This window comes from Callithrix jacchus, chromosome 10 (genome assembly GCF_049354715.1).
Source record: "Callithrix jacchus isolate 240 chromosome 10, calJac240_pri, whole genome shotgun sequence".
Taxonomy (NCBI): domain Eukaryota; kingdom Metazoa; phylum Chordata; class Mammalia; order Primates; family Cebidae; genus Callithrix; species Callithrix jacchus.
This window is the reverse complement of record NC_133511.1, coordinates 62,509,193-62,534,564: the sequence shown is the minus strand read 5'-3', so window position 1 is coordinate 62,534,564 and position 25,372 is coordinate 62,509,193. Positions and strand designations below refer to the sequence as shown.

General features: G+C 46.3%; 2 protein-coding genes and 2 pseudogenes across 4 annotated transcripts in view; 2 read left to right on the top strand and 2 right to left on the bottom strand.

Moving 5' to 3' along the window:
• The window catches only part of THRSP (thyroid hormone responsive), a 25,982-nt gene extending 9,512 nt beyond the window's left edge, over positions 1–16,470 (top strand). Inside the window, exons 2-3 of one of the 2 annotated variants that reach the window (XR_013523222.1) lie at positions 4,675–4,796; positions 15,670–16,470. Coding sequence is in view for 1 of the 2 variants with exons in the window: in XM_002754776.7 (XP_002754822.1) it covers positions 11,408–11,860 (453 nt within the window). In the remaining variant the exon portion in view is untranslated. Of the gene's footprint in view, positions 1–4,674; positions 4,797–11,386; positions 11,880–15,669 lie in introns of those variants that run through there. The other variant, XM_002754776.7, reaches the window with a different exon arrangement.
• Positions 5,320–5,866, bottom strand: LOC100412041 (small ribosomal subunit protein eS24 pseudogene; annotated as a pseudogene).
• NDUFC2 (NADH:ubiquinone oxidoreductase subunit C2) lies at positions 16,471–25,372 on the bottom strand. Its single transcript, XM_003734164.6, has 3 exons — positions 25,084–25,372; positions 22,753–22,899; positions 16,471–18,575 (listed from the first exon to the last, which is right to left on the bottom strand). Exons 1-3 carry the CDS (start codon positions 25,250–25,252, stop codon positions 18,526–18,528), a joined length of 366 nt encoding a protein of 121 aa, XP_003734212.1. The 5' UTR covers positions 25,253–25,372; the 3' UTR covers positions 16,471–18,525.
• LOC103796160 (large ribosomal subunit protein uL29m pseudogene) lies at positions 20,558–21,300 on the top strand (annotated as a pseudogene). The gene has a single exon (XR_013522945.1). The product of XR_013522945.1 is annotated as a large ribosomal subunit protein uL29m pseudogene (transcript).

The window sequence follows — 25,372 nt, the reverse complement described above, 5'->3', positions numbered from 1 at the left end:
TATAAGGTCTCACTGTGTTGCCCAGGCTGGTCTTTAACTCCTGGGCTCAAGCAGTCCTCCTGCCTTGGCCTCCCAAAGTCTGAGATTACAGGCATGAGCCACAGCACCTGGCTGGCTCCTGATGCTTGACCCTAGTAGTTCTGGACTGGTGTGACAAGGCAAAGAAAAACAGCCTGGAGCCCATAGATATCAGGTGATATGTGTGTATATAAAAAGCATTTTTTAGGCCGAGTGTGAGAGTGGCTCATGCCTGTAATCCCAGCACTTTGGGAGGCTAAGGCAGGCAGATCAGCTAAGGTCAGGAGTTCAAGACCAGCCTGGCCAACATGGTAAAATCCCATCTCTATGAAAAATACAAAATTTAGCCGAGCATGGTGGCAAACGCCTGTAATCCCAGCTACTCTGGAGGCTGAGGCATGAGAATCACTTGAACCCTGGAGGTGGAGGTTGCGGTGAGCCAAGATTGCACCACTGCACTCCAGCCTGGGTGACAGAGTGACACTGTCTCAAAAAAAAAAGAGATACTTTATTGGTTACAGTTATAAAATTGCCTCCCAGGCAGGAGAATTGCTTGAGCTCAAGAGTTCAAGACCAGCCTGGACAACATGCTGAAACCCCTTATCTACAAAACATACAAAAAATTAGCTGGGTGTGGTGGTGGAAGCCTGTAGTCCCAGCTAGTTGGAAGGCTGAGGTGGGAGAATCTCTTGAACCCAGGAGGCAGAGGTTGCAGTGAGCTGAGATCACACCACTGCACTCCAGCCTTGGCGACAGAGCAAGACTCCATCTCAAAAAAATGTAAAAAGTCATTTTTTTAAATTGGGAAACTTTTCCCAACCTTGGCTAAATTTATTCTATAGTTGCCTGGGGTCAAGCCCAGCCAGGGTTGCCTAGGATCTGGCAGCCTCAAGCACCACTTGTTCATCTTGCCCCTTGCACTACATTCACACACTGTTCGTGGCCTGTCTCTTGAGAGCCTTGACCCCAGACAATCTAGGGCCAGTTCAGTTTGCCCAGCTTGGAGCATCCAGATCATTCAGATACTCTGGGAGTGAGGCCATAGGCAACACTGCCAAGGCCATTCCAGTAAGCGCCTCATTCAGCCTCAGTTTCCCTGCAAGAGCACCCTCTTGGGAAGGGAAACTTAAGAAACTGAGGGAAGACTTAAGAAACTGAATGAAGTGTGAGGTCTAGTCCAGGCTACTTCCCTTTCCTTCTTTGCTGGAATTAATTTTTTTTTTTTTTTGAGACGGAGTTTTGTTCTTGTTACCCAGGCTGGAAGGCAATGGCGCCATCTCGGCTCACTGCAACCTCCGTCTCCTGGGTTCAGGCAATTCTCCTGCACCAGTCTCCTGAGTGGCTGGGATTACAGGCATGCGCCACCATGCCCAGCTAATTTTTTGTATTTTCAGTAGAGATGCGGTTTCACCATGTTAAGCAGGATGGTCTCGATCTCTTGACCTTGTGATCCACCTGCCTCGGCCTCCCAAAGTGCTAGGATTACAGGCTTGAGCGACCGTACCCGGCCTGGAATTAATTTTCTTCCTTCCTTCCTCCCTCCCTCCCTCCCTCCCTCCCTCCCTTACTCCCTCCCTTCCTTCTTTCCTTCCTTCCTCCCTCCCTCCCTCCCTCCCTCCCTCCCTCCCTCCCTCCCTTCCTTTCTTTTTTTTTTTGAGATAGAGTCTTTCTCTGTCACCCAGGCTGGCGTGCAGTGGTACAATTGGTGCCATCTTGGCTCACTACAACCTTCACCTCCTGGGTTCGAGCAATCCTCCCACCTCAGCCTCCTCAGTAGCTAGGATTACAGGCACGCACCACCACACCTAGCTATTTTTTTTTGTATTTTTAGTAGAGATGAAGTTTCACCATGTTGGCCAGGCTGGTCTCGAACTCCTGACCTTATGTGATCTGCCTACCTTAGCCTCCCAAAGTGCTGGGATCGTCAGCATAAGCCACCCAGATTTTGCTGGAATTGCCAATCTGCCTAAGTGGACCACATAACCTGTCAACCCTTGGATGTGGCATCTTTGAGCAGGAAGAACTAAGTCCCTGTGGAACCACTGTCCCACTATATCCCTTGAAGAGACCCAATGTCTCCCTCTTTCTGCCTTCTACCTCCCTCCACTCCTAGAACTTACCTGCATCTAAGCCTGTCCCCTTAGAAACCAGCAGAGTGCTGGCAGCATTTTATCTGGGCCTTCTGTCTGCCAGAGAAACATGGAGGCAGACTGGGTGCATAGCCTGCTAGCTGGGTGCATAGCCTGGCTGTGTGGCCCAGCCCCTCACTCACTCCCAGCCCTCCTCATGTGCTCTGCACTCATTCACTCACACGGCTCTGTTTTTCACCGAATTATGATATTAATTCATTCATTATTTCCCTTTTTCACCAACACACTCATGTTCTCCCTTCCTCTTTCTGTCATTCCCTCTGGTTGAAGCTCAGGAATGTGTCTGGGAATAGACTTCCCTCAAATAGAATTAAAATACACGCACAGCCAGGTGCCATGGCTAACGCCTATAATCCCAGCACTTTGGGAGGCTGAAGCAGGTGGATCATTTGAGGTCAGAAGTTCAAGACTAGTCTGGCCAACATGGTGACACCCATCTCTACTAAAAATAGAAAAATTAGCCAGCCATGGTGGCATGTGCCTGTAATCCCAGCTACTTGATAGGCTGAGGTAGGAGAATCGCTTGAACCTGGGAGGCAGAGTTGCAATGAGCTGAGATCATGCCACTGCACTCTAGCCTGGGCAACAGAATGAGACTCGGTCTCAAAAAAAAAAAAAAACAAATTAGCCAGGCATGGTGGTGGGTACCATAATTGCAGCAACTCGGGAAGCTCAGGCCCAGAATTGCTTGTACCCAGAAGGTGGAGAATGCAGTGAGCCAAGATCACGCCACTGCACTTCGGCCTGGGTGACACAGCAAGACTCTGTCTCAAAAAAAAAGCAAAAACCAAAAACCAAACACACACACACAGGCAGAATAACACAGAAAGGCACAAGGACACTGCTCTCAGGAGTTTGCCAAAGTCTGACCTGGAGAGGAATTAACCAAGGTTGCACTCTCAGTTATCTGGATGGGGTCAGTGAAGCCCAGGGGGCCCAGGTCTGCTCCAGGCCACTGGGAAAAAGAAGCAGGAGGCAGCTACTCTTGGGGCACCCTGGCCTGCCCACCCCCTGCAGTGTCAGTGCTCCCAGCCTTGTCCACGCCTGGAACATCATGTTTTCCAGTTCAGAGTTGATGACCCTGAGTCTAAGGTCAAAATGCAAGAACTAAGGCAGAGAGTAATGCCCATAGGGACCTGGACCTGGAAACAGAAGTTATACAATCAGGATTGGAAAAGCCTTCCTGCAGAAATCTCCATAACCCCTCACTTGACAGCATGGATGCTGGAGCCCAGGGAGCCTGCTTATGAGTGGCCTGGAGGCAGCACCAGAACCCAGTTACAGTCTCCAGCCTTGTGGTCTTTGGCTGTGCCCACTGCTCACCAGTTCTGGATGTTTGAATACTAGGGAAGCACCCACGTTTTTTTATACAGATGGGGTCTTGCTGTGTTGCCTAGGCTGGTCTTAAACTCCTGGCCTCAAGTGATCTTCCCATGTTGGCCTCCAAAGTAAAAACCCCAGTTTCTTGAGGAGAAAAAAATTCAACAAATTTTCCCCCAATAAAGATGAAAAACAAACAAACCAAAACTGTTACAGGGCTAGAAATAAATTAATCAGTCTGGGTGCCGTGGCTCACGCCTGTCATCTAGCATTCTGGGAGGCCAAGGTGGGCGGATCACCTGAGGTCAGGAGTTGGAGACCAGCTTGACCAACATGGTGAAACCCCATCTTTACTAAAAGTACAAAAATTAGCCAGGTGTGGTGGCACATGCCTGTAATCCCAGCTACTCAGGAGGCTGAGGCAGGAGAATCACTTGAATCACTTGAACCCAGGAGGCATAGGTTGCAGTGAACCCAGGAGGCATAGGTTGAGACCTTGTCTGAAAAACAAAAACAAAAACCAGAAGGTCGGGCGTGGTGGCTCACACCTGTAATCCCAGCACTTTGGGAGGCCAAGGCAGGTGGATCACCAGGTCAGGAGTTCGAGACCAGCCTGACCAACGTAGTGAAACCCTGTCTTTTTTTAAAAAAAAGAAAGAAATGAATTAATCAAATGTTTACCTAAGTAATCTATTCAATGTTTTGTTTTTGAAACAGGGTCCTCCTCTGTCGCCTAGGCTGGAGTGCCGTGTCATGATCATGGCTCACTGCAGCCTCCACCTTCTGGGCCCCAGTGATCCTCCCACCTCAGCTTCCCAGGTAGCTGGGACCACAGGCACTTGCCACCATGTCTGGCTAGTTTTTAAAAATTTTTTTGGGCCAGGCGTAGTGGCTCATGCCTGTAATCCAAGCACTTTGGAGGCCAAGGCAGGTGGATCACCTGAGGTCGGGAGTTCAAGACCAGCCTGACCAACATGGTGAAACTCCGTCTTAAAAAAAAATTTTTTTTGTAGAGTTGGTGTTTTGCCATGTTATCCAGGCTGATCTCAAATTCCTGGGTTCAAACAATCCACCTGCCTTGGCCTCCCAAAGTGCTGGGCTTATAGGCATGAGCCACTGTTCCTGGCCGGTTAAATTATTTAACTTAATATATTAATTTAGAAAAATCACTTTTTTCCATTTGTAGGTTAGAAAACAGTTTTATGCAAATTCTTCACGCTGCTGAATGGTTGAGGTAATGTTCGATTGATACATCTTGCTCATGGCAAAGTAGAGGAAATAATCCTGTATGATGAAGATGGTCAGGACGTGAGTATGGCAAAATCTTTTTCTTTCCTGAGTAGTAATTCTAGGGAAAAACCTCACCTTATAGTCAGGCCTGTGAGGTATGTTTGAGCACCTGCCATTATACACAGCTTCTGGGTGGCCACATGTGGCTGTGGCCACATGGGTCCCTTGCCACAACAGAAGCCTCACTGCTGCCTCCCTCCAAGCCAGGGAAGCAATTTTTTTTTTTTTTTTTTTTTTTTTGAGGCACAGTCTTGCTCTGTCACCCAGGCTAGAGTGCAGTGGCTTCATCTCTGCTCACTGCAACTTCTGCCTCCCGTGTTTAAGTGATTCTCCTGCCTTAGCCTCCCAAGTCTCCTGGGACTACAGGGATGTGCCACTACACCTGGCTAATTTTTTTGTATTTTTAGTGGAGATGGGGTTTTATCATGTTAGCCAGGCTGGTCTCAAACTCCTGACCTCAAGTGATCCACACGCCTTGGCCTCTGAAAGTGATGGGATTACAGGCGTGAGCCACTGCACCTGGCCTGGGAATCTATTTTTTTTTTTTTCACACACAAGTTTTTAGTTTATTAATAAGCTTCTCGTGAAAAATCCACAACGGCCATAGATAACATCATTGCGGCACCTTTTACTCCTTCGGCTGTGTTCCAATCTCCAGCTCACTTTTTGCCAGCACCAACATTGGCCTTTACAGTCCCCCTGACTTTCTTCATTCTGTTCTTGCGTTCCTTTCGTTGCTTTCTTGAGGTCTTCTTCTCATACAGGCCATGTCTTGCAAGTCTATGTTTGGGTTCATTTTTCTTTGCATAATCCAGGGAATCATAAATCATGCCAAAGCCAGTTGTCTTGCCACCACCAAAATGAGTTCTGAATCCAAATACAAAGATGACATCCGGTGTGGTCTTGTACATTTTGGCTAGTTTTTCCCGAATTTCTGTCTTAGGCACTGTTGCCTTCCCGGGGTGAAGGACGTCAATGACCATTTGTTTCCTCTGAAGTAGTCGGTTGGTCATGAACTTTCTAGTGCGGATAGTTACTGTGTCGTTCATGATGGCGGCCGATCCTTAGACAGCCGAGGAGGAAAAGAGCAGGAATCTATTTTTTAAGGTGATGGGACATTATAAACAAAGACCCTAGAATGTACCAAGAAGCGAATCTGAGCTGAGTGCAATGACTCAGACCTATAATCCACTGTAATGCACTTCGGGAGGCCAAAGTGAGAGGTTGGTTTGAGCTTAGGAGTTTGAGACCAGCCTGGGCGATCCTGTAGGGAGATCCTGTCTCTACAAAAATAATCATTTTTAAAACATTAGGGCCAGGTGTGGTGACTGTCATCCCAGCACTTTGGGAGGCCAAAGTGGGTGGATCGCTTGAGGTCAGAAGTTCAAGACTAGCCTAGTGAAACCCCATGTCTACTAAAAATACAAAAACTTAGCTGGGCATAGTGGCAGGTGCCTGTTATCCCAACTACTCAGGAAGCTGAGGCAAAACAATTGCTTGAACCCAGGAGGCGGAGGTTGCAGTGAGCCAAGATCGCGCCATTGCACTCCAGCCTGCATGACAGAGCAAGACTCCATCTCAGAAAAAAAAACAACCACTAAGCCAGGCACAGTAACTCATGTCTATGATCCCAGCACTTCAAGAAGCCAAGGCAGTTGGATCACAAGGCCAAGACCAGACTGACCAATATGGTGAAACCCCATCTCCACTAAAGATACGAAAATAGCCGGGCATGGTGGCATGTGCTTGTAATCCCAGCTACTTGGGAGGCTGAAGCAGGGGAATCATTTGAACCCAGGAGCCGGAGGTTGCAGTGAACCGAGGTCGCACCACTGCATTCCAGCCTGGGCAACAGACTGAGACTCCATTTAAAAAAAAAAAAAACTTGCCGGGCGCGGTGGCTCACGCCTGTAATCCCAGCACTTTGGGAGGCCAACGCGGGTGGATCACAAGGTCAAGAGATCGAGACCATCCTGGTCAAAAAGGTGAAACCCCATCTCTACTAAAAATACAAAAAATTAGCTGGGCATGGTGGCTTGTGCCTGTAATCCCAGCTACTCAGGAGGCTGAGGCAGGAGAATTGCCTGAACCCAGGCGGCGGAGGTTGCGGTGAGCCGAGATCGTGCCATTGCACTCCAGTCTGGGTAACAAGAGCGAAATTCCATCTCAAAAAAAAAAAACAAAAAAAAACTAGCCAGATGTGGTGGCTGTTTGTGATCCTAGCTACCTCGGGGGTTGAGGTGGGAGGATTGCGTGGGCCCAGAAAGTAGAGATTGCAGTAAGCCATGAACATGACACTGCACTCCAGCCTGTGTGACAGAGCCAGACCCTGTCTCAAAAAAAAAAAAAAAGTAGCAAAACTCATGGTCATCATTCAGCCAATATTTACTGAGCCTTTGCAGTGAAGAAATGTAGAATGGCAAATTCTTGGCATGGAGAAATAAATGAGGAACTCAGGGAGCAGAGTCAGAAGGCAGAAGCCGCTAGAAAGAAGGCAGTGCCTGCTTTTTAATTTAATTTAATTTTTATTTATTTATTTTTTTTGAGATAGAGTCTTGCTCTTCTGCCCAGACTGGACTGCAATGACAAAATCGGCTCACTGCAACCTCCATCTCCCAAATTCAAGTGATTCTCCTGCCTCAGCCTCCCAAGTAGCTGGGATTACAGGGATATGCCATCATGCTTGGCTAATTTTTTGTATTTTTAGTAGAGACGGATTTTGCCATGTTAGCCAACTAGTCTTGAACTCCTGACCTCAGGTGATCCTCCTGCCTTGGCCTCCCAAAGTGCTAGGATTACAGGTGTGACTCACCTCACCCAGCCCAGTGCCTGCTTATTGAGTTCCACAGTCTCCTAGGCATTTCATCTCTCATCCTATCACATCTGTGGGGAAGACTCAAGAAACAGTCCAGCTCCTCCTTGCCAATAAATAAATAATGTGTGTTCCTTGGCTCATTGCTTTACTGTCTCGGGCTTCAGTTTCCTCATCTGTAAATGGGGTCTACCTATCACACACAATTGTTGGGAGGATTGAGTTCTAGAACTTCTTTTTATTTTTTCTTTTTATTTATTTTTTTTATAAAGACGGGGTTTCACCATGTTGGTCATGCTGGTCTTGAACTCCCGATCTCAGGTGATCCGCCTGCCTTGGCCTCCAAAGTGCTTGGATTACAGGCGTAAGCCACTATGCCCGGCCGAGTTCTAGAACTTCATATATTGCCGGGCACTGTAGCTCACACATGTAAACCCAGCACTTTGGGAGGCCGAGGCAGGCAGATCACTTAGGGCCAGGAGTTTGAGACCAGCCTGGCCATCATGGTGAAACACTGTCTCCACTAAAAATACAAAAATTATCTAGGTGTGGTGGAGGACACCTGTAATCCCAGCTACTCAGGAGGCTGAGGCAGGAAAATTGCTTGAACCCGGGAGGCAGAGATTGCAGTAAGCCAAGATGGCACCACTGCAGTCCAGCCTGAGTGACAGAGTGACACCCTGTCTCAAAAAAAAAAAGCTCAAGGCTTAAAAAAAAAAAGATCTTGGCATATGTAACTTAGCTTAGAATAATACGCCCTCAGTTGATGTTTGCTCTTATTACAACATATGAGGAAGCTGAGGCTCAGGGAGGCCCATGCGCTGTTTCTCTCCACCGCTTGCAGTACACAGAGGGTTAAGGTGGAAGCTTTGCCCTTTTCAGCAGAGCCAAGCCAGGATTTGGCTGTCTGCTCTGCCCTGGAGAAGCAAGGACAACTGTCATCACAGGATAACTTCAGGTAACCTGTGGTTATGCGCAGCCAGCCTGCCAAGGGGACTTGACTAGAGGGACGATCACTGCTTTCCTTTCAGGCCTGACAGAGCTCGGACGCGCCTACTCCTGTCATGTCCAAGCTGTGAGACCTTGGGCAAGTAGCTCTCCCTTTCTGAATCTCAGTTTCATCTCGGGATACTCATGTTTTTCTGTCTTGGGGCCCCTGTGGGAACTGAGTTAAAGGATAGGACTTTGCACACCACTCTGCTGTGCCAACATAAGCAGAGTTAAGGCCAGTTACTCTAGATGGTGTAAATATTACAACTTTCCGGGCGCGGTGGCTCACGCCTATAATCCCAGCACTTTGGGAGGCCGAGGTGGGTGGATCACGAGGTCATGAGATCAAGACCATCCTGGTCAACATGGTGAAACCCCGTCTCTACTAAAAATACAAAAATTAGCTGGGCATGGTAGCGCACGCCTGTAGTCCCAGCTACTCGGGAGGCCGAGGCAGGAGAATTGCTTGAACCCAGGAGGTGGAGGTTGCAGTGAGCCGAGATTGAGCCATTGCACTCCAGCCTGGGTAACAAGAGTGAAACTCTGTCTCAATATATATATATATATTACAACTTAATGGGGAGGGGTTATAGAGAAGTGGATTTTTTTTTCTTTCTTCCTTTTTTGTTTTTTTGAGACAGGATCTTGCTCTCTCACCCAGGCCAGAGTGTAGTGGTGCCATCACAGTTCACTGCAGCCTTGACCTCCTGGGCTCAAGCAATCCTCTCACCTCATTCGCCTGAGTAGCTGAGACTACAGATGTGTGCCATCATGCCCAGCTAATTTTTTTTAATTAATTTTTTTGTAGAGATAGGGTGTCATATGTTGCCCAGGCTGGTCTCAAACTACTGGGCTCAAGTGACCCTCCTGCCTCAGCCTCCCAAATTACTGGGATTCCAGGCATGAGCCACCATGCTGGGCTGGGAGGTGGAATTTCGTTCAATCTAAAGATAAGCTTTCTCATAGCTCTGGTTACTGTGGGAGGCAGCAGAGGAGTGAATGATTGTCAGTTGGGAGGGTGCAGAGAGGGCTCCTGTCCTGTGGTAGAGGTGAGGGTGGCTTAGGTGAGACAACACTGAGGCCCTTTTCAGCCACAGGTCCCTTCCCTGTGTTCCCTCCCTCCCTCTCCTCTCCTGCCGGCGTGGGAGGTATTCAGCAGATTTCACCAGAGGCAGTGGAGGGGGCAAGTACCTAAGCCAGAACTCAAAAGGTCTTATTCTCCACTTGACTCTGCCACTGACTTGTGTAATTTTGGGCCTTTCCCAGGCTTTCATTTTCTTAAATATCTAATTAAAAATATATAGCAAATACAGTTTGTAAACTATGACAAGATGACTATGCACAAGAGTATGATCTTGCAACACTTGTAAAGTGCACTGTAGCTTGTGGAATGACTGGTTAGATTTGGGTGAAACCTTAGCAATCATCTAGGATCTGCGTAGATAATACATTGAGGATTGGGCTTTGTGGTTTGCAAAGCATTTTTTTTTTTTCTCTTTTGGTCCCAATCACTGGTCTGGATTGATACAAAGCATTTTTATTGGTTTCTTTTATTCAATCCTCATAACACCACCTCAGATTTACAGAGGATGTGGATCTGGTTAACCTGTATGACTATGTAACCTCATGTCAGTCCAGAGCACTGCCTGGAAGTGGGTAGATGTGGGCCTGGGCTGGAATCCCAGCTCCAATGGGACCTTGAGCAAGTTACTTTAGCTGTCTGCACCTAAATTTCCTTCTTGGCAAAACAAAAATACTGGTGGTTCATGCCTGTATTGAACCACCACTTTGGGAGGCTGATATTGGAGGATTGCTTGAGTCCAAGAGTTCAAAACCTGGGCAACATAGCAAGACCCCATCTCTACAAAAATTAAATAAAACATTTACAAGAGTTGTGGTGAAGATTAAATGAGATCACTCATGAAGAAGCTCAGTACAGAACCTGATGAGCAGTAGGTACTTAATAAATGTTAGCCAGCACAAAAAGAAAAAAAAACTCAGCTGGGCGTGGTGGCTTATGCCTGTAATTCCAGCATTTCGGGAGGCCGAGGCAGGTACATCATAAGGTCAGAAGTTCGAAAACAGCCTGACCAACATGGTGAAACCCTGTCTCTACTAAAAATACAAAAATTAGCCAGGTGTGGAGGCATGCACCTGTAATCCCAGCTACTCAGGAGGCTGAGGCAGGAGAATCGCTTGAACCCGGGAGGTGGAAGTTGCAGTAAGCCGAGATTGTACCACTGCACTCCAGCCTGGGCAAGAGAGTGAGACTCTGTCTCAAAACAAAAACAAAAACAAACAAATAAACAAAAACTCAGCTAGGAAATTGCAGGACTGAGCTTCTGACTCCAACGTCAGTGTTCTTGCCCTACATCAAGCTGTTTCACTTCAAATCCTTTCCATCTCACACTGGAGGCATCCCGGGTTGAAGGAGTGAGCTATGCATTGGAAGGCTGCCCTAAGCAGGCAGCAAAGAGGCAGCTTGGTCTCCAGTGACTTGAAAGATTTATTTATTGCCCTGGGGTCCAGTGTGCCAGTTGCCAAAGGGAAAAGCTTCCTTCCAACTGGCCCAGCAAGCTGTCAGAGGAAGAGCCAGGCTTTTGCTGGGGCAGTCATGCAGAGCTGGGATGACAAGCAGAAGGCTGGCAGATCTATCCCTGGGCAGATGGATCACCTGATACAGACGCTGGGGCCTGAGCCCTGGGATTGGCCCAAAACAGGGCTGTGTTGGCTCAACAGCTGGGCGTTGGCACCCTGTCAATCTGCTGAGAGCCTAGAAATAGTGCAGGGACAGTCTGCTGGGCTCAGTGTGTCAGAGGACGCAATCATGCAGGTGCTAACCAAGCGTTACCCCAAGAACAGCCTGCTGACTGTCATGGACCGGTACTCAGCTGAGGTGCGCAACATGGAGCAGGTGGTAATGATCCCCAGCCTTCTGCGGGACGCACAGCCGAGTGGGCATGGGGGCCCTGCCAAGGCCAGGGCCTCTGATCTCTACACCTACTTCACCATGCTCAAGTCCATCCGCGTGGATGTGGACCATGGGCTGCTGCCACGGGAAGAGTGGCAGGCCAAGGTGGCAAGCAGTGAAGCCAAGGAGGCTGAGAATGGAACCGCAAAGACAGAGGAAGTTGTGGATGAGAGTGCCTCAGGAGAGCTGGAGCTGGAAGCCCAGTTCCACCTGCACTTCTCCAGCCTCCATCACATCCTCACATACCTGACCGAGAAAGCCCAGGAGGTGACAAGGAAATACCAGGAAATGACAGGACAGGTCCAGTAGACCTGGGACACTAGGGAAGGTAATTGTGGCTATGCTGGTGGGTGTCAAAGTCTACCAAGTGACATTCCAGAAGAGGAGAGGGGGCAGTGGTGCAACCTGGGAGAGGAACAGCCTGGTTCTCAGATAGAGCCACTCTTGAGACAGGGTATTGGGACCATAACCTCGGGGGGCCTAAGACTAGGCCTGCATTACTATCCTTGTGATCTCAAATTGGCAATTGCAATGAAGTGATATGGAGACAGAAGGAAAAGTGGCCTGTGAGTGCATGCCTCATATGCACATATATGTGTTTGTGCGTGTGTGCTTAATATGTGAATGCTTGCAGATGTGTGAACTGAATGAGTGTGTTCTCACCACTGACTTCGTTAGGAATTTGATTAAAGCGGGCCGGGTGCGGTGGCTCATGCCTGTAATCCCAGCACTTTTGGAGGCTGAAGCAGGTGGATCACTGAGGTCAGGAGTTCGAGACCAGCTTGGCCAACATGGTGAAACCCCATCTCGCCGGGCGTGGTGGCTCACGCCTGTAATCCAAGCACTTTGGAGGCCAAGGCAGGCGGATCACCTGAGGTCGGGAGTTCAAGACCAGCCTGACCAACATGGTGAAACCCCGTCTTAAAAAAAAAAAAAAAGAAACCTGTCTCTACTAAAAATACAAAAATTAGCTGGGCATGGAGGTGGGCACCTGTAATCCCAGCTACTTGGGAGGCTAAGGCAGGAGAAGCACTTGAACCCGGGAGGCAGAGTTTGCAGTGAGCAGCAATCATACCATTGTACTCTAGCCCAGGAGATAGAGCAAGATTCTGTCTCAAAAAAAAAAAAAAAAGAATTTGATTAAAGCTGTGGACTCTTTCCCCCAAGTTCAGGTAGACAGGCACATAACTGTACATATAATTTCAGGGGACTATCCACCAAGGACTGTCCATGAATCCTAAGAATTCCTGATGTCATGTATTAGTAATAGTCTCCACTGAAGCATATAGTAAGTGCCAGCATAACCTCTAAGTGCTTGACATAGAATTATCTCAATCTTCACAATAATCCTCAAAAGATAGGTTTTATCATTTCCATTTTTAAATTTTCCCCAGAGATGGAGTCTCGCTCTGTTGCCTAGGCTGGAGTACAGTGGTGCAATCTTGACTGACTGCAACCTCCACCTCCTGGGTTCAAGTGATTCTTGTGCTTCAGTCTCCTGAGTAGCTGAGATTACAGGCATGTGCCACAACACCCAGCTAGTGTTTGTATTCTTAGTAGAGGTGGGGTTTCACCATGTCGGCCAGACTGGTCTTGAACTCCTGACCTCAAGTGATCTGCCCACCTTGGCCTCCCAAAGTGCTGGGATTACAGGTGTGAGCCACTGTGCCTGGCCAGGTTTTATTATTTCCATTTTATAAATTAAGAAACTTACCCAAGGCATGTGTATTGATTTAAGTGAACACTGTGAATTCCGTGTGTGTGATAGTGATTCCCAACATTTTTTCAAGTCACAGAACATGGAAAATTATGTGGCACTTAGGGATACATAGGTGAGGTTGCTTGCATTACTCCTACAACAGGCTGGGGGTACTCTGACCACACCAGATTGAAACCCACCAAACAGGAAGCTGAGGGACCATCATCTTGCCACTATAATTCATTCCAGGCACACCCAAGTATGCAGGCATGCCTGTTGGGAAGCCCTGTTGTATGTAAATGTGAATATGTGTTGCAGTCTGAGCCTACATAACTATGCACAGAGGGGCTGTGGTAGTGACTGGCTAACAGCAAGTTAAACAAGCAGGTGGTGGCAGAGGGTAGGAGGTGGGAAGGGGCCCAAGTATGGTCACAACTAGGTCACTCGGTCACTAATGGATAAAGACTAGTTTTTTTGTTTGTTTTTTTTTTGAGTCGGAGTCTCACTCTGTCACCAGGCTGGAGTGCAGGGGGCGTGATCTAGGCTTACTGCAACCTCTGCCTCCCTGGTTCAAGCAATTCTGCCTTAGCCTCCCTAGTAGCTGGGACTACAGGTGCATGCCACCACACCCATCTAGTTTTTTGTATATTAGTAGAGACAGGGTTTCACCATGTTGTCCAGGATGGTCTCGATCTCCTGACCTTCTGATCCACCTGCCTCAGCCTCCCAAAGTGCCGGGATTACAGGATGAGCCACTGTGCCTGGCCAATACTAGTATGAATAGAAATTGGACCATAGCACCTGCCAGTTTAGCTTCTGTGCCACCTGCCAGCCCTGCTCCCGGAAACTGGCCTCATCCATTGTAAACAACATCCATGTCCATTGCTATCTCAAAACTACTTGATGCAGCTATGTAGAACAAAATTCTCATCCCCACTTTACTAGTAAGGAAATTGAAGCCCGAGAGGTGAAGTGACTCACCCAAAGTCACTCAGTAAGGAGACAAAAGCGAGACCAGCCTCAACTTTGAGCTGAGTGTGTTCTTTCCATCATACTCACTGTCTGCCATATTGTGTTATCTTCATAATCTGTGTTAAGGCTGCACCGTAATTATGGGGAATAAACATGGACCCCCAAACACAGAACCTATGGAGAGATCTACTCCAAGCATTTCCTCAGCAGTTTTCCCTTCTCCCACTTCAAACTCAAACTGTCAACCTAGACCCTGCTTCCCTTTGCCCTGAGGCTCCCCGAGGTTCTTCACAGAGGTTCTTCTTGAATTAGACTGGGCTGTGTCAACAGCTCTGGGTTCACATTCTGATTCTATCACTAACGAGCTGTGGGGCCTTGGGCAAGCTACTTCACTTCTCTGGATTTCAGCTTCCTCACTGAATGACAGTGGTAGTAAAACTTAAAACTGGCATTCGAATAGTTTTAAGATCACTTTGCATATCCATTACCTAATGGAATTATCATTACCTTTTGCAGATGAAAAAACAGGAGGCCTGAGAAGTAAAATGAGTCCAAGGTTACTCAGTAAATGGCAGCGTCAAGATGTGAACTCTGGCCTATTAGAAGAACTCTGGCCTAAAAGAATCACCTAATTCTTTTCCTCTACAGTGGTAGATTTTCTGTGTTCCTTAGAGCCTTAGACTTTTGCAGAGTGTGCACAAAGTGGGAACTGGGTGTGGCAGAGTGGGTAGAAACCCCGCTCTTTGACTCACCAAATAGCTTCAAAGACCAGAGCAGCAATTCTACATCATAATGTTTCAACACACCCTATCCTGATTTTCATTCAGGGGCAGTGTGGTATAACAGTTAAAAATCTGGGCTCTTGTCCTGGCTCTTCCATTGACTTCTGTATTATCCTTCACGACTTTTTTTTTTGAAGCAGAGTCTTGCTCTGTTGCCCAGGCTGGAATGCAGTGGCAGTCTCAGCTCACTGCCACCTCCGCCTCCCAGATTCAAGCAAGTCTCCTGCCTCAGCTTCCCGAGTAGCTGGTGTTACAGGCACACACCACCACGCCTAGCTAGTTTGTACTTGAAGTAGAGAAGGGGTTTCACCATGTTGGCCAGGCTGGTCTTGAACTCCTGACCTTGTGATCCACCCCCCTGCCCTCAGCCTCCCAAAGTGCTGAGATTACAGGCAGGAGTCACCATATCCTGCCCTAGACAACTTACCTTACCTTTCTGCATCTCAGTTTCCCTGTTAGTAAAATACAGCAGATAAATCAAATGAGTTATTCCAGCTCTGACAACCTAGGATTCTCCTTACAGTTCTAAGGCACTGCCAGTTTTCCGACAGCAACACCAGCATTGAGATTTTTCATTGCTCTTCCTGCTTCAATGGGCGTGTGACAGTATCTTAGTTGTTTGAATTGATACTAACGACTTTTTAAAAATTTTCTGCACTCCACAGATCCCTTCACAAGATAGAAGGCAGACTCTGTGATGAGGCCAGCAGAGCAGTCCACTAGCCGATGATGAGAGCAGAAAAGCCTAGACCTGCAGCCAGAAGTGAAGACGGCTCAGTTCTCCGGGATGATTCTCTTATCTCCTTCTGAGCACCAATTCCTGGACTCCAGTTACCGGCTCACTTTTAGTCTGTTGCTATTCACTGCTCCCCTCCTCTTACCAGCTTGGGGAGGTGACCAGTGGTTCAGGAAGGACTAGACAGTTACCTGTCCAGTGTGGTATGGTAGGAAGAACGTAGGTGTTGGCATGTGACCAAAATTGACATCCCTCCTCCTGGCAGTCATTCAGTATGTGTACTTGGGCAAGTTATTTAACCCACTGGAGCCTAAATTTCCTCATCTATAAAATGGGGATATTATCATCTACCTCACAAGCTTGTGAAAATTAAACATGATGAATCAAAAGCACTTGGCATGTGAGGGCTATTAAAATAGTCTACCCGCTGGAGCCTAAATTTCCTCATCTATAAAATGGGGATAATACTACCTCACAAGCTTGTGAAAATTAAACATGAGAATCAAAAAGCACTTGGCATGTGAGGGCTATTAAAATAGCCTGATTTTTTTTCTCCCCCGCTCCCCTATGTATTTGCTCTAGCCTTTGCTTTTTACTCACCAGAGCTGAGAGGTAGCAGAGTCTCTTGGGATGAATGGTTCACCCTCTTGTACTTGCCAACCACTGATGAGGCCAAGGACAAGTGAACTATAAAGCTATTTATTGCAGCAATAAAAAACAAAATCTTGTGTTTATTTGTACATCTTTATTATTTCTAAAGCACTTTCTCCAATCTAATTTCAGGTTTTACAAGTGGTACTCAAGAAAAGAGATGAAATTCATCTAATTTTGCCCAGAAACCATCTGCTTATGTTTATATGGCCAACTAATTTGAAATCACATATAAAGAAAAATACTTTATCTCCAAAACTTAATCTGATTATAAATTCTAAGCTAGGAAACAAAAACTTTTTGGACAAGTACTTGTTTTTTTTTTGAGATGGAGTTTCGCTCGTTAGCCAGGCTGGAGTGCAATGGCGCGATCTTGGCTCACTGCAACCTCCACCTCCTGGGTTCAAGCAATTCTCCTGCCTCAGCCTCCCGAGTAGCTGGGATTACAGGCACGCACCACCATGCCCAGCTAATTTTTTTGTATTTTTAGTAGAGACGGGGTTTCATCATGTTGACCAGGATGGTCTCGATCTCTCGACCTCTTGATCCACCCGCCTCGGCCTCCCAAAGTGCTGGGATTACAGGCTTGAGCCACCGCGCCCGGCCCAGCTAATTTTTGTATTTTTGGTAGAGACGGGGTTTCACCATGTTGACCAGGATGGTCTGAATCTCTTGACCTCGTGATCCACCCGCCTCGGCCTCCCAAAGTGCTGGGATTATAGGCGTGAGCCACTGTGCCCAGCCCGTACTTTGTTTTTTTTGACAGGGTCTCTGTCTCCCAGGCTGTTGTAATGTTGCCCACGCTGCAGTGAACTGCAACACAATCAGTTTATTGCATCCTCAAACTCCACCTCAGCCTGAGTAGCTCAGACTACAGGCACGTGCCACCATGCCCAGCTGATTTTTGTATTTTATGTAGAGAGTGTTTTGCCATGTTGCCCATGTTGGTCTTGATCGCCTGGGCTCACACAATCTACTCTGCCTCAGCCTCTCAAAGTGCTGGGATTGCAGGCATGAGCCATTGCATCAGGCCAGGACAAGCATTTGACAAGCCGGAAAAAGTAACCTCATTCCAGTTAGGTGCAGTCTCTTGCTTCTAATTGCACCACGGTCCACTGTAGACAGTGTTAGCTCCTGAGTCCACTTTCTCTGGGATAATCCATCTAGGAGCAAAGACACCTTTGCAGCGTAAGATTTCTATTTTCCTTGTCTCGAGTTTCCTCCTTCTTTTATTTATTTATTTATTTTTTGAGACAGAGTCTCACTTTGTCACCCAGGCTGGAGTGTAGTGGCAGAATCTCAGCTCACTGCAACCTCCACCTCCTGGGTTCAAGCTATTCTTCTGCCTCCGGCTTTCAATATAGGCGCTCACGACCACGCCTGGATAATTTTTGTATTTTTAGGAGATGGAGTTTCAGCAAATTGGCCAGACTGGTCTTGAATTTCTGACCTCGTGGTGATCTACCTGCCTTGGCCTCCCAAATGCTGTGATTACAGGCATGAGCCACTGAGCCTGTCCAAGTCTCCTCCTTCTAAACCACCTTCTATATCATTACAGACAGAGCTCAGAAAATACAAACCAGACTGTATGATTTAAAACCCTTTAATGACTTAATATCTATAGGATGAAGTCAAAATTATTTTGCATGAGTCACAGAATTCTCTGTAATCTGTCTCACTCTAAATTCATTTTGCACTAGGACAGAAGCAGGGAAGCCTTTTCTGAAAGGGCCACATATTAATTAGGCTTTGCCAGCCATAGGTCTCTATCACTACTCAATTCTGCTCTTATAGCATGGCAGTTGCCATAAACATATAAACAAATAAGCATGGCTGTTTCAGTAAGACTTTATTGACAGTGGGCCAGATTTGGCCCATAGGCTATAGTCTGCTAACTCTAAACTAGAACTCAACCTCATTTTAAAATCTTTCAGATTAATGAATGGAAACTGACCATCATTCTCTGATGAACTATTTTTCTTACAACAAGAAAGAGTCAGAGTACTCAAGGTAACTATTTTAATTACAAGGTGTCAACATACAGATTAGCATAAACAACTGTCACTGGAAACGTGTTCCATCAAATTCAGAAACGGCAGGTATCAGTGAAACTGGAGCAAGCATTTTGAAGACTTCAACGTACTGGATAGAATTTTTCAAAAAGTTGACCATACGTTTTCTTCTCTATAAAAGGAAAGATCATAAAATACATATTTTTATTTATTTATTTTTATTTTTTATTTTTTTTTAGCCAGGGTTTCACCATGTTGGTCAGACTGGTCTCAAACTCCTGACCTCAGGTAATCCACCCGCCTCAGCCTCCCAAAATGCTGGGATTACAGGCGTGATCCACCACGCCCGGCCCAAAGGATATAGTTTTTAATTGTTTTAAAAATTGTATTACCTAAAAGAAAATTAATACTCAGTCATCTTACTGATTGAAATCCTGCTATAGTCTGAATGTTCATGTCCTCCCAAAGTTAGTAAGCTGAAATGTAACCCCTAAGGCAATGATATTAAGAGGCTGGGACTTTGGGATGTGATTAGGTCATGAAGGCTATGTTCTCATGAATGGGATCAGTGCCCTTATGAAAGAGACTTAGGGGAGCCTGTTTGCCTTTTCTGCCATGTGAGGACACAGCAAGAGAGCATCATCTATGAAACACAAAGTGGGCCCTCAGCAGACACTGACTGTGCTGGCACCCTGATTTTGGACTTCCCAGCCTCCAGAATTGTAAGCAATAAATTTATATTATTTATATATTACCCAGTCTATTCTACAATAGGTAGCAGGAAAAAAAATTAATTTTTAAAAATTACCCAGTCTATGCATTTGGTTATAGTAGACCAAATGGACTAAGACAAACCCTTAAGAATTTCCTTATTTTCTTGTCCTCAACTATGGCTTGGCAATCACTGAAAGATTTTCTTTCACTGAATGAAGAATAACTTTGGAGGAATCTGTGATGACAACCAGACGGCTGCTAAGGAGGACCAGGTGATGCCAGGAGTATCTTGAATGAAGAGGTGAAGGAAGAAATAAACACAGAAGGGCATGCATCAGCTAGGAGAGGTTAGCAGCCAATGTGGTCAAGCTCTCTGGGTTCCCACTGTCTGTGCATGAGGCTCTTGTCACAACTGCCAGTAGTCTGCAGCTCAGAAACAGAATGAGCCCTGCAGTTATACACACTCCTGCAGACACAGGGAACTTGTGGAACTATCTCTAGGCAAAGAGCCAGAGGTCTGGGACTGAAGACTGCTCAGTCACTGGGTCTCATTCCTACTAATCAATATATCCAAGACGACTTCCAGTTCTAACACTTAACGGTTCTGAGTATTATACATTCCTGATACATCCACTATTCACAGCTTTGTGCTAGTCTTTAAGCTCTTCTTTGGCAAAAAAAAAAAAAGCCATCTTTCTGATCTACCATAAATATCATATATGTGACTGAAGGCTGTGGGAATATTAAAGAGTAATGAAATTTTAGAGCTAAATAAGACCTTAGAGATCATTCAGTCTAATGAAATTTAAATGTTTTATATCACACATTTACATTAATAAAAAAAATCTTTTTTTTTTTTTTTTTTAAGACAGGGTCTCCTGCTTGGTCACCTAGGCTGGAATGCAGTGGGGTGATTGCAGCTCATGGCAGCCTTGACCTCCCAGGCTCAAGTAATCTTCCTGCCTCAGGCTCCCAAGTAGCTGGGACTATAGGCATGTGCCACCACACCCAACTAGTTTAATTTTTTGTACAGATGAGGTCTCACTATGTTGGCGAGGCTAGGGAAAATCTATTTATATGTTTACAAGTTCAAATTTTTTCTACACTCATTCATTTACATATTTAATATGGATGTGTGTGCCAAACCCCTGGGGAGACAAAAAAAACCTGTCCTAATAAGTTAAACTGCCAACTTACAAAGATTCATATATGTATACATCTGTGTCATATGTGTGTAAAACACAGGTGAGAAAAGTCATATTGCAATTATTAATAGATTCATAGCAGGAGAGAGATACAGCATGCTGAGGGAATGCCTGACTAGCTGGGTGAAGGCTTCACTGAGATAATAAAAGCAGAAATTTTCCAGGTAGATGGGGTGGCAACAGGGGCAAGAGGAAGAAGAACACAGCAGGAAGAAGGTATAACATGTACAAAGCAGATGCGAAAACATGGCTGCTGCCAGTTTGGCACTTATTTGCAGGCGAGTCTCAGCCGCCCTGAAGGCATCCATGTTGTTAATAACTCCGCAGGTCCCTGCCTGCACAGGGTTTTTTCTTAGTTTGTTGCCTAAAAGTACACCAAGTGTGACATCCTTTCACCAGTATAGATTACTTCATACCACATTGTCAAGGAAAGGACTAGAAGAATTTTTTGATGACCCAAAAAACTGGGGGCAAGAAAAAGTAAAATCTGGAGCAGCATGGACCTGTCAGCAACTAAGGAACAAATGTAATGAAGATTTACATAAACTTTGGTATGTCTTACTCAAGGAAAGGAACATGTTTCTAACCCTAGAGCAGGAGGCCAAGCAACAGATATTGCCAATGCCAAGTCCAGAGCGGCTGGAGAAGGTAGTAGAGTCCACGGATGCTTTAGATACCATTGTCCAGGAAAGAGAAGATGCCCTGAGGCTTCTTCAGACTAGTCAAGAAAGAGCTCAACCTGGTGCTTGGAGAAGAGACATCTTTGGAAGAGTCATCTGGCACAAATTCAAGCCGTGGCCTATACCTTGGCACCTAAATAAAAGATACAATAGGAAACGATTCTTCGCAATGCCTTATGTGGACCGTTTTCTCAGACTGGAACGGGAGAAACAAGCCCGTATCAAAGCATGGAAGGAAAATTTAGAGAAAAAGAAAGCAAAAATTCTTCTAAAGAAGTTTCCGGCAGGGCGCCTATAATCCCAGCACTTTGGGAGGCAGAGGCGGGTGAATCACGAGGTCAAGAGATCGAGACCATCCTGGTCAACAAGGTGAAACCCCGTCTCTACTAAAAATACAAAAATTAGCTGGGCATGGTGGTGCGCGCCTGTAGTCCCAGCTACTCGGGAGGCTGAGGCATGAGAATTGCTTGAACCCAGAAGGCGGAGGTAGCGGTGAGCCAAGATCACGCCATTGCACTCCAGTCTGGGTAACAAGAGCGAAACTCCGTCTCAAAAAAAAAAAAAGAAAAATAAAAAAAAAAAAAAAAAAAAGAAGTTTCCACATCTTGCGGAAGCCCAGAAGTCAAGTCCTGTCTAAGATATCTGAACTCTTAAATTTACTATTTTGTTTTTCTTGCATAAGTCTGTGTATAAGAGTGAATAAATATATGTTAAGTGGTTTATAAAGAAGAAGAAGAAGAAAAAACATATACGAAGCAATACAGGACAGACTCAGGACAAAGCATTTCACCAGGCAAATGATGAGTGATGAGGAAGTGTTCCATACGGCTCAGATCCACCATTATGCGTAACTGCCTGCTATGTGTAGGCTCTGTGTGAGAGGCTGGGGAAATAAAGACAAAGCTATAGCCCATGAAGAACACAGACATGTGTATATCATATGGTAGACAGGGATGTGGGTAAAGTGTTTCTACCAGAGGACAGGCAATTAGTGAAGATGGAGGAAATAAGCCATCCTAAGGAGCCTGAATTTTATCCACTAAGCAATAGATGACTATTTTAAGCAGATGTGATCAGATTTGCTGTCACTGGAAATAAGACCAAAGCAAGAAGTGAGTTAAGAAGCAAGTGCAACTATCCAAGCAAGAGATTATCAAGGCCTGAACCAGGATAGTGGTATTGGGAGAGGAGAGTTCAAAGTTGAGAAATATTTAGGAAGGAGAACTGATAAGACCTGACAACTAATGGGAAGCGAAAGAGAAAGACTTGATGATTCTCAGGCTTCTGGCTTGAGCATCCAGGTGGACAGCAGTGTCACTCCCTGAAGCAGGACAGAGGAGCAGGAGGTTTGGGAAGGCAGAGGGGACATGAATTTTGTTGCTGTCCAAAGGACACAGAGGAAGTCAGGCAGAAAGTGGATATATTAATTCAAGAGAATTTTGGTCTATAGACTAAGATGTGGGAGTCAACAGAATTTAGAAGTTACCTAAAGCCATAGACATGGATAAGAGTAACCAGGGAAAATAATAATACAGTAAATACAGATTCTCTACAATTAATTTGAAAAAGCTTTTTCTTTTCTTTTTTTTTTTTTTATAAAGACAGGGTTTCACCATGTTGGTCAGGCTGGTCTTGAACTCCCAACCTCAGGTGATCCGCCCGCCTTGGCCTCCAAAGTGCTTGGATTACAGGCGTGAGCCACCACGCCCGGCCTCTTTTTTTTTTTTAACACGGAGTATGAGAGAAATACCTTTTTCTTCAGGAAAATCCTCTGGATGTAATTTTACATACTCAAACATGTCACGATCCCTCACAGCACATACGTAGTCATGACGTTTTACAAGAAAATATCCAGCAAAATAAAAGGCTGTAACATACAGAAGCTGGCGATGCAAACCTGAAATTCAAATGACAAATTCCAAAGAAAGCAAAAATTAGTCAATGTGTATTAAGAGTTACATTTTTGGCTGGACACAGTGGCTCACACCTGTAATCCCAGCACTTTGGGAGGCTGAGGCAGGCGGATCTTCTGAGGTCAGGAGTTTAAGACCAGCCTGGCCAACATGGTGAAACCCTGTCTCTATTAAAAATACAAAAAATAGCCGGGGGTGGTGGCAGGCACCTGTAGTCCCAGCTACTCGGAAGGCTGAGGCAGGAGAATTACTAGAACCCAGGAGGCAGAGGTTGCAGTGAGCCAAGACTGTGCCACTGCACTCCAGCCAAGCCAGCAGAGCAAGACTCCTTCTCAAAAAGAAAAAAAAGTTACATGTTTACATTTCAGATATACAATCTGTTGTTATGGCATTACTTTTTTTTTGAGACAGAGTCTTGCTCTGTTACCCAGGCTGAAGTGCAGGGGTGCGATCTTGGCTCACTGCAACCTCTGCCTCCCAGGTTCAAGTGGTTCTCCTGCCTCAGCCAACTGAGTAGCTAGGATTACAGGCACCCACCACCACACCCGGCTGTTTTTTCTATTTTTAGTAGAGACAGGGTTTCACCATGTTTACCAGGGTGGTCTCGCCTTCCTTGGCCTCCCCAAGTGCTGGGATTACAGGCATGAGCCACTGTGCCCGGCCTGTTATGACATTTCTTTAAAAAAAGGGGGGAGGGCGGTATATGGTGATTGTTATCAGAATAGTCAGTCTATGATAGGAGGCCTGTGACTTATTACTAAGTACTGTACACTTATTTAGAGCCTCCTATTCAAATTGTGGTCCTCAGACCAGTAGCAGCAGTGTTTGAGAACTTGATAATAACATCAAGTTCCTCCCCAGATCTCATGAATCAGAATCAGAATTTTTTTTTTTTTTTTTTTTTTTTTGAGGCAGGGTCTCACTCTGTTGCCCAGGCTGGAGTGCAATGATGCAATCGCGGCTCACTGCAACCTCTGCCTTCCAGGCTCCTGCCTCAGCCTCCCTCAGCCTGGGACCACAGGCGTGCACCACCAGGCCCAGCTAACTTTTGTATTTTTTTTTTTTGTAGAGACGGGCTTTTGCCCTGTTGCCCAGGATGGTATTGAACTCTTGAGCTCAAGCGATCCACCCGCCACGGCCTCCCAAAGCGCTGGGATTACAGGTGTGAGCCACTGTGCCTGGCCCAGATCCAAATTTTAACAAGACTCCTATGCTATTCGTATGCACATTAACTCTGAGAAGCAATGGTTTCCAATATCCACTTAGAGGTCTAAAAAAAAAAAAAAAAAAGCTCTGCTACTTTATAGCCACATGACCTTGGGTAAGCTGCTGTTAACCGGTTAGGCTCAGTTTCCTCGTCATTAATAATAAATACATCTCTATAAAGTGTTTTAAGGCCTAAATGCTATCAATGCCCATAGTGTGAGTGGTGCATGGCATGGAGTCATGGCTCATTTGTGCACACAGCACAACAAGAACTGAAGAGAGTGGTCCCGGGTCCTTCACAGATTCAGTTCCTGCTTCACTGTGTGACATGGTAATTGCCCCATAAACTACATACCTCGAAATACCTCAGCTTTCTGTTGAAACTGCTCTCTGTAACCCTAATGTGACAGGAAAGCAGTCCAAACCAACACCATTTTGGCCCCTGCGCCATTTTAAGAAAAACTAAGACTTGTAGTAAGTAACTAAAGTCTGTAATTTCCACCCTACTCAGACAATGTGTAAACTAACGCTTATCTTGACTTCTGTGAACCACTTAAGTAACAATCGGAATGTCCAAAGCCCCTCACCCTCACCCCCGCCCAGAGGTGGTGTACGGGCATGAAAGAACTTGACACCCTCCTTTCGGGGCCACTGGTTAGAGAGACGCGAGTCCTCCGTGGCCGCCGGCAATAAAGACCCTGTAATTTGGCCTAGTCTTTTGTCTCTGGTGATTTCGCGCTCCCTCCATTACAACTGCACCTCAGTTTCTTCACGTGCGAAATAACACTCTGGCTCTGCTCGATTCTGAAGAGCTAACCGGGCGCGGACAGCCTGAGAAGGCGAGCTGGGGCCAAGTAAGCAAAAAAGCACGGAAAAGCAGAGCACCTCAGGAGGGCGTACGGCAGGGCCGGTGTGCAGCCCTGCGACCCCCTCCCAGCCGATTCCGCCAGCGCAGCCCTCACCCGCCTTCAGGACCGGCCTCCGGTAGATGTAGTTGTCAAGCAGGCCGGTGCAGTACCCCAAGAAGCCTAAATAAAGGATACGCGGGTCGGTCAGGTTGGGCGGGGGCAGGCTCCGGGACTCATCCGGCAGAAACCTTAAAGGTTCTCGGTTCTGCCGCGAGTATAACATGGTGACGCAGTTCTCACTTGAGGCCTAGCCTTAGACCACGAACTACAAGGAAAACCACCACGACCACTATGCGGGCCTACGCAATCAGCTTTGTCCTCCGCGCGCCGGCCGGAAGGTCCC